We start from the raw sequence: 14,063 nt of genomic DNA on the forward strand, positions 1-14,063 counted from the left end.
TGCTGCCCTCTGCTGGAAGGGATCAGTCCTGCTGCGTGTGTCATAAACCCTGTACCGCGGATGGCTTCTGGGGATTCCCCCTCACCTCGGCACTGGCCTTGTAGTACTACACTGGATGGGAGTCATGAGTGAGGGGCACCAGCAGACCTGGGGGTGGGGGGAGCCCAGGGCTGGGCTAGCAGGGGGCTGCAAGTTGGGAGTGAGGGGCATTGGCGATGGAGGTGAATAACAAAGTCGGAATAACAAAGTAAGAAACAACCCCATGTTTATTGAGCGCTGGGTCTGCTCTGCCCCGTGCTTGGGGGTGTGGGGGGCAGCCACAGGGTGGCGCCCCCTGGGGGCAGCTGAAAACACATCATGAAAGCAGCACCCTGTCAGCATCCAGCTGCTGGCCCAGGGCCCAGGGCCCAGGTGAGGCCTGTGTCTGGGCCTGGCGGGATGTTTTGGTGGTGTGTGGCCGTCCCCCCACATGGAGCACCCGCCCAATGCAGCAGGGAGGGGGGTGCCGTAAGCAAAGCAGTAATGGCATGAGAGTCACATGTGCTGGGGGGGACAGGAAGTGAAGGGGACCCAATGGGTCAAGATGGGGGGGGGGGCAAGTGAGGCTAAGAGACCCCCCCTCCCTGCATATGGTGCCTGCTCCCAGCATGCAATGGGCTCGCCAACCAATTGGAGGCAGAGGTTCTAAAAGACAGAGGCTCAGATAACGGGGTTCCCCTTCCCTGCCCCCACGGATGTCGCCGGGCGCTGGAGCCGAGGGCTTGGAGCTGTCCTGGGCGAGGAGGGGGGCTGCAGGGGCTGCACCCCCCAGCCAGAGGGGGGCGCTACATTCCAGTCACCAGGCCTACGCGCTGCCTGCTGGAGCTGCAAGAGAGACGGGGGAGGGGGAGGAGTGAGAGGCGGGGGGAGGGGGAGGAGTGAGAGACGGGGGGAGGGGGAGGAGTGAGAGGCGGGGGAGGGGGAGGAGTGAGAAACGGGGGAAGGGGGAGGAGTGAGAGACGGGGGAGGGGGAGGAGTGAGAGACGGGGGGAGGGGGAGGAGTGAAACGGGGGGAGGGGAGGAGTGAGAGACGGGGGGAGGGGAGGAGTGAGAGGCGGGGGGAGGGGGAGGAGTGAGAGGCGGGGGGAGGGGGAGGAGTGAGAGGCGGGGGAGGGGGAGGAGTGAGAGACGGGGGGAGGGGGAGGAGTGAGAGGCGGGGGGAGGGGGAGGAGTGAGAGACGGGGGGAGGGGGAGGAGTGAGAGGCGGGGGGAGGGGGAGGAGTGAGAGGCGGGGGAGGGGGAGGAGTGAGAGACGGGGGGAGGGGGAGGAGTGAGAGGCGGGGGGAGGGGGAGGAGTGAGAGACGGGGGGAGGGGGAGGAGTGAGAGACGGGGGGAGGGGGAGGAGTGAGAGGCGGGGGGAGGGGGAGGAGTGAGAGACGGGGGAGGGGGAGGAGTGAGAGACGGGGGAGGGGGAGGAGTGAGAGACGGGGGGAGGGGGAGGAGTGAGAGGCGGGGGAGGGGGAGGAGTGAGAGACGGGGGAGGGGGAGGAGTGAGAGACGGGGGAGGGGGAGGAGTGAGAGACGGGGGAGGGGGGGGAGTGAGAGGCGGGGGTGAGGGGGAGGAGTGAGAGACGGGGGGAGGGGGAGGAGTGAGAGACGGGGGAGGGGGAGGAGTGAGAGACGGGGGGAGGGGGAGGAGTGAGAGGCGGGGGGAGGGGGAGGAGTGAGAGACGGGGGGAGGGGGAGGAGTGAGAGGCGGGGGAGGGGGAGGAGTGAGAGACGGGGGAGGGGGGGGAGTGAGAGACGGGGGAGGGGGGGGAGTGAGAGGCGGGGGGAGGGGGAGGAGTGAGAGGCGGGGGAGGGGGAGGAGTGAGAGGCGGGGGGAGGGGGAGGAGTGAGAGACGGGGGAGGGGGAGGAGTGAGAGACGGGGGGAGGGGGAGGAGTGAGAGGCGGGGGAGGGGGAGGAGTGAGAGACGGGGGAGGGGGAGGAGTGAGAGAGGGACAGGGGAGATCAGGGCCTGAGGGGACCCCAGTGTCCAGGAGCTTCCTCCTCACCTCCAGCCCCAGCTGGGAAGCAGCCGCAGGAGGGCGTTGCCATGGCGTTACCATGGTGCCCCCACAGCCCTGGCAACATCCTTCTCCAATGGAGACAAAGCAGCATCTGGAGGGGGAGCCTCACCTGACCCCCCGGCCCCCCCAACAGAGGGAAAACCCCTTCCTCTACAGGACAGTCTGATGCCAGCCAGCGGGGGGCAGCAGGGACACCCCCCACCCCCATACAGACCCCCGACCTTCACTTACTTGGGGTCTTTCCTGGTTGCCTGGCCTCCGGCAGGCTGAGGGGGGACACAAAAGGGGAGACAGGTAAATTGTTGGGGGGGGAGGTCAAGGAGAGCTGGTGGGACTGTGGGGGGCAGCTAGAGTGGGGGGAAGTGGGGGTCTGCCCCACGGGGTTGGGAGGCAGTTAGAGTGGGGGAGCTGCCCCTGGGGGCAGTGGGGGTCTTCTCCAGGGGGCCGGGGGCAATTACAATGTGGGGAGCTGCCCCGTGGTCAAAGGGGGGCAGTTACAATGTGGAGAGCTGCCCCTGGGAGTAGTTAGAGCAGGAGGCAGTGGGGGGCTGCCAAGGGGGCCGGGGAGCAAGGGGAGCAGTTATAGCGGGGGGGGGGGTGCAGCACCTACCTGGAGTCGGACTTTTTACATTTGAATTTCTTACCTGCAGGGAAGAGAGAGAGAGAGTGAGGGGGGGCAGCTGGGGGCAGGAGGGATTTGGGGGCAGATGATGGGGCAGGAGACCAAAGGGGAAGGGGTGGAGGGAGTAGTTGTGTGGGATAGGGTGAAGTTCAGGGGGGCAGGTAAGGGGCTGGCTGGGGGGTGGCTCTGGGGCACAGGGGGCCTGACCAGGGAGGTTTGGGGTACAGGCGGCTGGCTGAGGGGCCAGCTTTGGGAGTTTGGGGAGCCAGCCAGGGAGTTTGGGGTGCAAGGGCCCGGCCGGGGGCGGGGGTTCTGGGAGGTTTAGGAGGCCGATCAGAGGGGTTCAGAGGGCAGGGAACTGGCCAGGGGGTTTAGGGCCAGCTGAGGGGGTTCAGGGTTCATGGGGGATTGGGGCGCTGGCCGAGGGGGTTCAGGGGGCAGCCAGTGAAGTTTGGGGGTGGGGTTAGGGGCTGGCCAGGGGTTTGGGGGGTTGGGGGACCAGCCAGGGGAGTTTGGGGGTGGGAAACTGGCCAGGGGGATGGGGGGCTGGCTGGGGGGTTCAAGAGTCGCGGGGGCTGTGGAGCCGGACACTGGGATTCAGAGTGGAGGGCTGGCTGGGGGGTTTAGAGGCTGGCCGGGAAGCTCAGGGGCAGGGTTGGCAGGCAGGCCAGGGTGGGGTTTCCATATTTTGGGGGTTCAAGTGGCCAGCTGGGGGGTTTCAGTGTTATGGGGAGTTTGAGGGGCTGGCCGGGGTGGGGGTTGGTGTTCAGGGATGGTTTGAGGGGGCGGCCAGAGGTTAGAGGGGCTAAGGGTCCAGCCGGGGGAGTTTGGGGGCAGAGGGCTGGGGGCTGGCCGGCTGGCCGACCGGCGGGGTGTGGGATTTGGGTTTGGCTGAGGGTTTTAGGGGCAAGCCAGGGCTCTTGGGAGGGTTGGGGGCCTGGCCAGGGGAGTTCGGGGGTGGAGGGTTGGCTTGCGGGGGATAGGAGCCAGCCGGGAGCTCAGGGGCTTGGGGGGCCAGCTGGGGGATGGGGTTCGGGGTTGAGGGCTGGCCAGGAGGAAGGGGGTCAGCTGGGGGAATTCAGGGGGGTTGTGGGGCCAGTTGTGGGGTTGGGGTTCAGGGGTTTGCAGGGCTGGCCGGCAGGATTCGGGGGTGGCGGATGGCTGGAGTTTAGTGGCCAGACAGGGGACTTGGGTGTTGGGGGTCTGCTGGGAGGTTTGAGGCGGTTTGGGAGCCAGCCAGGGGAGTTTGGGGGGATATGGGGATGGCTGGGGGAGTTTTTGGGGTTGGGGGGCCTGCTGTGGGGTTTGGGAGGGGTTGGGGGCCAGCCGGGGGAGTTTGGGGAGTTCGGGGCCTGCTGGTGGTTTCAGGGGCCTGCTGGTGGTTTCAGGGGCCAGCTGTTGGAGTTTCAGGGGGTTATGGGGCCGGGTGGGAGAGTTTGGGGTTTGAGGGACCTGCTGGGGGGTTCAGGTGGGTTCTGGGGCCTGCTGGATTGTTTGGGGGGCTCAGGGGGCTTCTGGGGGGTTCAGGGAGTTCAGGGGCCAGCTGGGGGAGTTTGGGGGGCCTGCTGGGTGGTTCGAGGGGTTATGGGGCCAGCTGGGACGGGTTAGGGACATTATGGGGCTGGCCAGGGGAGTTTGGGGGGCTTTAGGAGCCTGCTGTGGGGGTTGGGGGGTTATGGGGTGTTCGGGGAAGTTTGGGGGGTTGGGGGCCCTCCTGAGGGGGTTGGGGGGCCAGCTAGGGGTTCAGAAGGGTTCTAGGACCTGCTGAGGGGTTATGGGGTGTTACGGGGCCATCCAGGGGAGTTTGGGGGGGCTGAGGGGCCAGACGGAGGATCACTCACTCAGCGCTGTCAGGATGCCCACCACGAACATGACAATGGCCAGGACAAGGCCGACCACGCGCAGGGTGTCATAGTCTGGGAGGAGAGGAGGGGTCAGAGACAGACAACCCCACAGCCGCTCGCCCCAGCCCCACAGCCCCCTGCCCCAGCCCACTACCCCCTGCCCCCCCAGCTCCCACCAGCTCTAGTGAGGCCCCATGTTCCAGCAGACACCCCAGATGTGAGCTGGGCCAGGGGACGCCACGGAGGATCCCTGCTAGGCAGTGCCCCCCAAACTGGGGGCCAGACATGTGGAGCTGCAAACGGGGACAACTCCAGCCCCCTCCCAGCAGCACAGAAACATCAGCCCACGGGGCAACCACACGGGTGGCCCCACTCACCGTAGGAGAAGGGATCCCGGTGTCCGTGGCCATCTGGAGAGAGAAGAGAGAGAGAGACGAACCCCTGAGCTACCCCAGCCCCAGAGAGGGCTCACCCAGCCCTGAGATGCAGCCACCTCTGGGGTGGGGCAGCTGGGGAACAGCTACACATAACACCGCACGGGAGTTTGAGATAGGGAGGGACAGAGACTCCCATGTCATTCGCAGCAGCAGGATCATTGCTGCAGGGCAGAGGAAACCCCTGGCAAAGCCATTAACCCGGGCCAGAGCTCCCACCCTGGTTCGCATCCGCCTCCCCCAGCCTTGGCGAAAACGTCTTGCACTGAGTGAAGTCATCAAGAATCCAGGACAGGTCAGCAGCCCAGCACCCCCAGCGAGCCCCCTGCCCTGCTCCCCACAGCACAGCACCCCCCACTGAGCCCCTGTCCCACTCCCTGCAGCCCAGCGCCCCCAGCGAGCCCCCTGCCCTGCTCCCCACAGCACAGCGCCCCCTACTGAGCCCCCGTCTCGCTCCCTGCAGCCCAGCGCCCCCAGCGAGCCCCCTGTCCTGCTCCCCACAGCACAGTGCCCCCCACTGAGTCTCCGCCCCACTCCTTGCAGCACAGCGCCCCCAGCGAGCCGCCTGCCCTGGTCCCCACAGCACAGCACCCCCTACTGAGCCCCCGCCCTGCTCCCTGCAGCCCAGCGCCCCCAGCGAGCCCCCTGCCCTGCCCCCCACAGCACAGCGCCCCCCACTGAGCCCCCTCCCCGCCCCATTCCCTGCAGCGCTGTCTGTTGGGGTGGCCCTGCAGGATGAATAATGCAAACCCCAATGCAGGCCATGGGGGGTTGCCATGGAAACAAGCACATCAGGAGTCTGCATCCTCAGCTGGCTGCCAGGGCGGGGTGGGGGGGCAGCAGGGAGGGAACCGGGGACCTGGCACCCAGCCACCACCTGCGGAAACCAGCCCTGGCACGGCCCTGCCAGTGACCGGCAGCCCCCTGCTCTCCTAGCCCTGGGTCCCGGCAGAGGGATCCGCTTGGGGGTACCTGGGGAGGTTCCCGGCTCTGGCACCTGGCCAGGGAATCAAGGGCTGGGCATAGACAGACAGATGGAGACCGGCAGGGAGTGCCCCCCAACATGCACCCACTCTGCCCTCCTGGTCCCCCCACCCCTGCATGGGCTGTGTCCTAGCAACCGGGGGGGGCAGAGAGCACGTCCACCCCCCCAATATTAGGGCTCAACCTCAGGATGGGTGTAAGACAAAGACTGGCCATGACTCTACCCACCCCTGGGAGGCTCTGAGCCCTGCCCCCCAACTCTGGGCCGCCTCTACTGAGCCCCACTCCCCACCCCACCTCTGGGTCTCTTTCCCTACCCCCATCGTCTGGCCATTGGTTGACTCTCCCCATGTCCACCTCAACCCTAGATCCATGAGGTCAGCACTGACTGTGAGGGGGGAGCATCCCTGCATCACAGCCCCCCCCCGGTGAGCCCCCGCCCTGCTCCCTGCTGACTCCCTACCCCCACAGCACAGCGCCCCCCGCTGAGCCCCCTGCTCCCTGCATCACAGCGCCCCCCACTGAGCCCCCGCCCTGCTCCCTGCATCACAGCTCCCCCCGCTGAGCCCCCACCCTGCTCCCTGCATCACAGCACCCCCCATAGAGCCCCCGCCCTGCTCTCTGCATCACAGCGCCCTCTGCTGACTCCCTACCCCCACAGCACAGCGCCCCCCGCTGAGCCCCCACCCTGCTCCCTGCCTCACAGCGCCCCGTGCTGAGCCCCCGCCCTGCTCCCTGCATCGCAGCGCCCCCTGCTGACTCCCTACCCCCACAGAACAGTGCCCCCCGCTGAGCCCCCTGCTCCCTGCATCACAGCGCCCCCCGCTGAGCCTCCGCCCTGCTCCCTGCTGACTCCCTACCCCCACAGAACAGTGCCCCCCGCTGAGCCCCCTGCTCCCTGCATCACAGCACCCCCGCAGAGCCCCCACCCTGCTCCCTGCATCACAGCGCCCCCTGCTGACTCCCTACCCCCACAGCACAGCGCCCCCCGCTGAGCCCCCGCCCTGCTCCCTGCCTCACAGCGCCCCGTGCTGAGCCCCCGCCCTGCTCCCTGCATCGCAGCGCCCCCTGCTGACTCCCTACCCCCACAGAACAGTGCCCCCCGCTGAGCCCCCTGCTCCCTGCATCACAGCGCCCCCCGCTGAGCCTCCGCCCTGCTCCCTGCTGACTCCCTACCCCCACAGAACAGTGCCCCCCGCTGAGCCCCCTGCTCCCTGCATCACAGCGCCCCCGCAGAGCCCCCACCCTGCTCCCTGCATCACAGCGCCCCCTGCTGACTCCCTACCCCCACAGCACAGTGCCCCCCGCTGAGCCCTCTGCATCACAGCGCCCCCCGCGGAGCCCCCGCCCTGCTCCCTGCAGACTCAGCAGCTGGGGGGCTCTGCAAGCAAACCAGCCATGCTCTCGCCCAGGGCAGGTCAGCCGCCAGGCGAGCTCCCTCAGCCCAGATGCTGCCAGAGCTCTCGCCCGTTGCTGGGAGACGTGGGGAGCTGCCCCCCAGTACAACTGATCCAGCAATGCTGCCTGAGTCTGCCGAGAGCCTACACCCATTGCTGGGAGAGGGATGGACTCTTCTGTTCATCTCAAGAGGGTGTTAATCCTGAAGCCTAGTGACAACAGTGTAGATGCCCACAGAGCCCTGTGCTGCTCAGCTGCTACACACACACACACACACACACAGCTTGCACAGACACACACACAACACTCAGAGTGCTGCGCTGGCTTCTCAGTGCCCAACTGGAGGGGGTGAGTGGGAGAGGCTGGAGAGGCTGGAGAGGCTGGTGGGGTCAGGGTGAGGGTGTGCAGCGTGTGTGAGTGCAGGGTTGATGCTGTTGTGGGGCAGTCTGAATGTGTGTGTGTGTGTGTGTGTGTAATCAACACGATAGCTGCATTAGAGCTGCACTGTTTATTTGAACTGCCCACCAGATTCAAAGCACACAGAGCTCAAGGAGCACGGCTACGCTGGGAGTAACACACACGGCACACAACACACTGCACACACACACACCCCCTGCACAGACAACACACTGCACAGAATGGACACACACACTAGGGGTGTAAAATGTTAACAGGTTAACCCGCCTTAACCATCATTAACCCCTGGGCTGGCCAACCAACCGGCCCACCGACCCCTGCAGCCCCACGCCAACCAACCGGCCCACCGACCCCCGCAGCCCCACGCCAACCAACCGGCCCACCGACCCCTGGAGCCCCACGCCAACCAACCGGCCCACCGACCCCCGCAGCCCCACGCCAACCAACCGGCCCACCGACCCCTGGAGCCCCACGCCAACCAACCGGCCCGCCAACCCCCGCAGCCCCACGCCAACCAACCAGCCCACGGACCCCCGCAGCCCCACGCCAACCAACCAGCCCACCGACCCCCGCAGCCCCACGCCAACCAACCGGCCCACCGACCCCTGGAGCCCCACGCCAACCAACTGGCCCACCGACCCCTGGAGCCCCACACCAACCAACCGGCCCGCCAACCCCCGCAGCCCCACGCCAACCAACCAGCCCACCGACCCCCGCAGCCCCACGCCAACCAACCAGCCCACGGACCCCCGCAGCCCCACGCCAACCAACCAGCCCACCGACCCCCGCAGCCCCACGCCAACCAACCGGCCCACCGACCCCTGGAGCCCCACGCCAACCAACTGGCCCACCGACCCCTGGAGCCCCACGCCAACCAACCGGCCCGCCGACCTCAGCAGCCCCATGCCGGCCAACCAGCCCACCGACCCCGGCAGCCCCACACCAACCAACTGGCCCACGGACCCCCGCAGCCCCACGCCAACCAACCGGCCCACCGACCCCCGCAGCCCCACGCCAACCAACCGGCCCACGGATCCCTGGAGCCCCACGCCAACCAACCAGCCCACCGACCCCTGGAGCCCCACGCCAACCAACCGGCCCGCCGACCCCCACAGCCCCACGCCAACCAACCAGCCCACCGACCCCCGCAGCCCCACGCCAACCAACCGGCCCGCCGACCCCGACAGCCCCACACCCACCAAGCGGCCCACCGACCCCGGCAGCCCCACACCCACCAAGCGGCCCGCCGACCCCCGCAGCCCCACGCCAACCAACCAGCCCACCGACCCCCGCAGCCCCACGCCAACCAACCGGCCCGCCGACCCCGGCAGCCCCACACCCACCAAGCGGCCCACCGACCCCGGCAGCCCCACACCCACCAAGCGGCCCGCCGACCCCCGCAGCCCCACGCCAACCAACCAGCCCGCCGACCCCCGCAGCCCCACGCCAACCAACTGGCCCACGGACCCCCGCAGCCCCATGCCAGACAACCGGCCCGCCGACTCCAGCAGCTCCACACCAGCCAGCCAGCCGACCCCAGCCCCTGCCACACCGGCCGGCTGAACCTGACCTCAGCCCCTCTCCTTTTAATCAGTTAACCGTTTAAACAATCATTTTACTCATGGAAATGGTTCACTTTTTAAACGCTATTTACATCCCTAAGACACACACACTGCACAGAGTGGAACACCCCCGCGGCATAGAGCACACACGTACAGAGCCGGACGCAGACAGCTCCCGAATCCCTGTGCTGACCGGGGGGGGGGGGGGGGGATCCTTGGCAGCGCAGCCAGCCGCAGAGCCACAGCCCAGCCAGCACGAGCTCCCCATGCCAGAGCCCGGCCCCAAGACACACAAACCCCGTAGGCACCCGCTGCCCCCCCCAGACACCCAGCGCACACTCGCAGTACACACCCCACTGCCCCCCCCCATTCGCTCGATCCCACACCCACCGGGGAGAGTGGCTACACACCACAGTGCACACGCACACCACACAACACCCCGTGCGACACAGCCCACAAAACCCCTTCAGCATGCGTACCCCCCCTTGCACAACACCCCACCACGCGCACACAACCCCAACACAACAGCCCACTGCACACCTGCCGAGGGGCCGGGGGGCGGACAGGCACACTGCACCGCCAGACAACACCTAAAAGCCAGTCCCTTGGAGTCAGGCACACTGCTGCCCCTAGGCAGCCTCACACACACAGACTACAGCACTTACACCCTCACCCCCTCACAACCCGATACACCCCCAAACATACACACAACCACAGCTTCACTTGGCCACACTCATTGTGACCCAGCACACACACTACCATACCCTTGCAAAAATTCACACACACGTACAAATTGTCAGGCCCTCGCAACCCGACGCCGAGCCCCACAAACATCCCACAGCGTGTGCCGACACACGCATGCACACACAGCCCCACACCCACAAAGGACATGGGGTAGCGAGAGATTCTTCCACAGCCCGACAATCACACACCATTGCAGCCTGAGGAAGGCTCTGTGCTGTACGATGGGAACCCACCCCACACCCAGTTACACCCTGAACACGCTGTGCCCACGCCCACGCCCACACACACAGCCCACCCTATCTGCAGCAACTCCATGGGCCCTGCAGGGGAAAGGGACAGACAGAGGGCACTTCCCCACACAACCTTACACCGTATACACTGACACAACACACCCACACTTCACCTCACACACATTCGCACCACATACACTAACACAACACACCCTTATGCCTCAAAACACACTGCTCTGCGTACACATGGGACACACACGCACCACACACATACTGTACCAGACACACACACTGCACGAGGGCTCCCAGTTCCCATCCCAGTCACTCCCGCAGCCTCTGGTAAAGGGGAGCCGGGAGTCGTAGCCCCACGGCTCCCTCCTCCCCCAGGTCCCCCCCACCCCACCCCACAGCTCCCTGCTCCCCCAGGCCCCCCCAACTGCCCCCTTCCCCACAGCTCCCTGCTCCCCCAGGCCCCCCCTGCCCCAGAGCTCCCTGCTCCCCAGGCCCCCCCTGACTCCCCCCTCCCCACAGCTCCCTGCTCCCCCCAGACACCACCCCCCTGCCGCGCTCCCCGAAGCTGATCTGCAGCCCCTCTCACTTCCTGTGTGTGGCAGCTGCTTCCCAGCTATGTCTGGAGCTGTGAGTCTCCCGGAGCCAGCCAGCCCTGAATCCATCCCTCCATCCCTCCCTCCGTCCTGCCCTGTATCCATCCCTCCATCCATCCAGCCCTGAATCCATCCCTCCATCCATCCAGCCCTGAATCCATCCCTCCAGCCAGCCAGCCTTGTATCCATCCCTCCATCCATTCCTCCCTCCATCCCTGAATCCATCCCTCCATCCCTGTCTCCATCCAGCCCTGAATCCATGCCTCCATCCATCCAGCCCTGTATCCATCCATCCCTCCATCCAACCCTGTATCCATCCCTCTATCCTTCCCTCCATCCAGCCCTGTATCCATCCCTCCATCCATCCCTCCGTCCAGCCCTGTATCCATCCCTCCACCCCTCCCTCCATCCAGCCCTGAATTCATGCCTCCATCCATCCAGCCTTGTATCCATCAATCCCTCCATCCAGCCCTGTATCTATCCCTCTATCCCTCCCTCCATCCAGCCCTGTATCCATCCCTCCCTCTGTCCAGCCCTGTATCCATCCCTCCATCCATTCCTCCCGCCACCCCTGAATCCATCCCTCCATCCAACCCTGTATCCATCCCTCTATCCTCCATCCATCCAGCCCTGTATCCATCCCTCCATCCCTCTCTTCGACCAGCCCTGAATCCATCCCTCTATCCTTCCCTACATCCAGCCCTGAATTCATGCCTCCATCCATCCAGCCTTGTATCCATCAATCCCTCCATCCAGCCCTGTATCTATCCCTCTATCCCTCCCTCCATCCAGCCCTGTATCCATCCCTCCCTCTGTCCAGCCCTGTATCCATCCCTCCATCCATTCCTCCCACCACCCCTGAATCCATCCCTCCATCCAACCCTGTATCCATCCCTCTATCCTCCATCCATCCAGCCCTGTATCCATCCCTCCATCCCTCTCTTCGACCAGCCCTGAATCCATCCCTCTATCCTTCCCTACATCCAGCCCTGAATCCATCCCTCCATCCATCCAGCCCTGAATCCATCCCTCCAGCCAGCCAGCCTTGTATCATCCCTCCATCCATTCCTCCCTCCATCCCTGAATCCATCCCTCCATCCCTCTCTCCATCCAGCCCTGAATCCATGCCTCCAGCCAGCCAGCCCTGTATCCATCCATCCCTCCACCCAATCCCGTATCCACCCCTCTATCCCTCCCTCCATCCAGCCCTGTATCCATCCCTCCATCCATTCCTCCCTCCACCCCTGAATCTATCCCTCCATCCAACCCTGTATCCATCCCTCCATCCCTCCCTCCGACCAGCCCTGTATCCATCCCTCCATCCAGCCCTGAATCCATCCCTCCAACCAGCCCTGAATCCATCCCTCTATCCTTCCCTACATCCAGCCCTGAATCCATCCCTCCTCCCCCCGCACACACCTTCCCTCTGTCCATCAGCCCCTTGGGGCAGAGCCATGTGCCCAGGCAGGGAGCTGGCATGGTGAGGATGGGGGGGAGGGGACCTTGGGCAGCAGCCCGGCACTCTGGACATTGGGGGGTGAGTCTGATGTGGAGGAGTGGGGTGGCTCTTCAGGGAGAGGGGGGTGGGATGCCAGGGGTTGGGTGGTGCAGCGGGAGCAGGGGGCAGGCAGAGGGCTGCAATGCCAGGGACTCGGGCTGCATGGGCGTAGCGGTCCTGCAGTTCTGGCTTCAGGGATGAAGGGGGGATTCGGGCTTTGTGGATGCAGCGGATTCGGGCACTGTGGGAGCAGGGGGAATCAGGCACCATGGGAGCAGGAGGAGTTGGGCACCATGGGTGCAGGGGTAATTGGGCACTTTGAGCAGAGGGGAACAGGGCACCCTGGGCACAGGGGAATGAGGCACTGTGGGCAGAGGGGAATCAGGTACCATAGGAGCAGGGGGAGTTGGGCACCGCGGGCGCAGGGGAATTGGGCACCGCGGGCAGAGGGGAGTCGGGCACTGCGAGCGCAGGGGAATCGGGCACCGTGGGCAGAGGGGAGTCGGGCACCGTGGGCAGAGGGGAGTCGGGCACTGCGGACGCAGGGGAGTTGGGCACCGTGGGCAGAGGGGAATCAGGCACTGCGGGCAGAGGGGAGTCGGGCACTGCGGACGCAGGGGAGTTGGGCACCGTGGGCAGAGGGGAATCAGGCACTGCGGGCAGAGGGGAGTTGGGCACCGTGGGCAGAGGGGAATCGGGCACCGTGGGCGCAGGGGAGTCGGGCACCGTGGGCAGAGGGGAGTTGGGCACTGTGGGCAGAGGGGAATCGGGCACCGCGGGCGCAGGGGAGTTGGGCACCGTGGGCAGAGGGGAGTCGGGCACCGCGGGCGCAGGGGAATCGGGCACCGCGGGCAGAGGGGAGTCGGGCACCGCGGGCAGAGGGAGGATCTGGGCACCGTGGGATTCAGGCCCCCTGGTGCGGGTGGCCGGGGAGGGGCTCACCGTGCCTAGGTGCCTCGGTGGGGGTGGCCATGCTGCAGCCGCGGCTCTCTCCCGTCGCAGGAGCGAATGCGGCAGCGGCCGAGGGAGGGAGCGGGCGGGAAGCGGTTTTTTTTTTTTTTTTCCGCTGCGCATGGAGGAGGGCGGCGGCCAATGGGAGTCAGACGCGGCTGGGCTCGGGGTGGGGGGCGGGGGGAGCTGCCTGGCTGGGGAGGGGGCAACCTCTCCAGCCGGCCCTGCCGTGCTCCCCCCACTCCTGTCACCTGCAGCTACCTCGACTCTCCACAGGGCTTCCCCAGGGTTACCTACAGGGTGGCTCTCCAGGCCCTGAGATGCAGCCACCTCTAGGGTGGGGCAGCTGGGGAACAGCCACACATAACACCATAGAGGGACAGCTCACTTGGCACTGAGATGCAGCCATCTCTGGGGCAGGACAACCAGGGAACAGCCACACATAACACCATAGAGGAACAGCTCACTTGGCACTGAGATGTAGCCACCCCTGGGGCAGGACAGCCAGGGAACAGCCGCACATAATACCATAGAGGGACAGCTCACTTGGCACTGAGATGCAGCCACCTCTGGGGCAGGACAGCCAGGGAACAGCCGCACATAATACCATAGAGGGACAGCTCACTTGGCACTGAGATGCAGCCACTTCTGGGGCAGGGCAGCCAGGGAACAGCCACACATAACACCATAGAGGGACAGCTCACTTGGCACTGAGATGCAGCC

At 66.0% G+C, this 14,063-nt stretch overlaps 1 protein-coding gene across 1 annotated transcript; it reads right to left on the reverse strand.

The window, feature by feature from the left end:
- Positions 1 to 248: 248 nt before the first annotated feature.
- LOC311512256 (sodium/potassium-transporting ATPase subunit gamma-like) lies at positions 249 to 13,423 on the reverse strand. The gene is made up of 6 exons (XM_084613388.1): positions 13,332 to 13,423; positions 4,895 to 4,927; positions 4,515 to 4,589; positions 2,662 to 2,695; positions 2,283 to 2,317; positions 249 to 864 (listed from the first exon to the last, which is right to left on the reverse strand). Exons 1-6 carry the CDS (start codon positions 13,360 to 13,362, stop codon positions 845 to 847), a joined length of 228 nt encoding a protein of 75 aa, XP_084469514.1. The 5' UTR covers positions 13,363 to 13,423; the 3' UTR covers positions 249 to 844.
- Between the last annotated feature and the right edge of the window lie 640 nt (positions 13,424 to 14,063).

This window comes from Lepidochelys olivacea (genome assembly GCF_965140295.1).
Source record: "Lepidochelys olivacea isolate rLepOli2 genome assembly, chromosome: 24".
In the NCBI taxonomy this organism is placed as follows: Eukaryota; Metazoa; Chordata; order Testudines; family Cheloniidae; genus Lepidochelys; species Lepidochelys olivacea.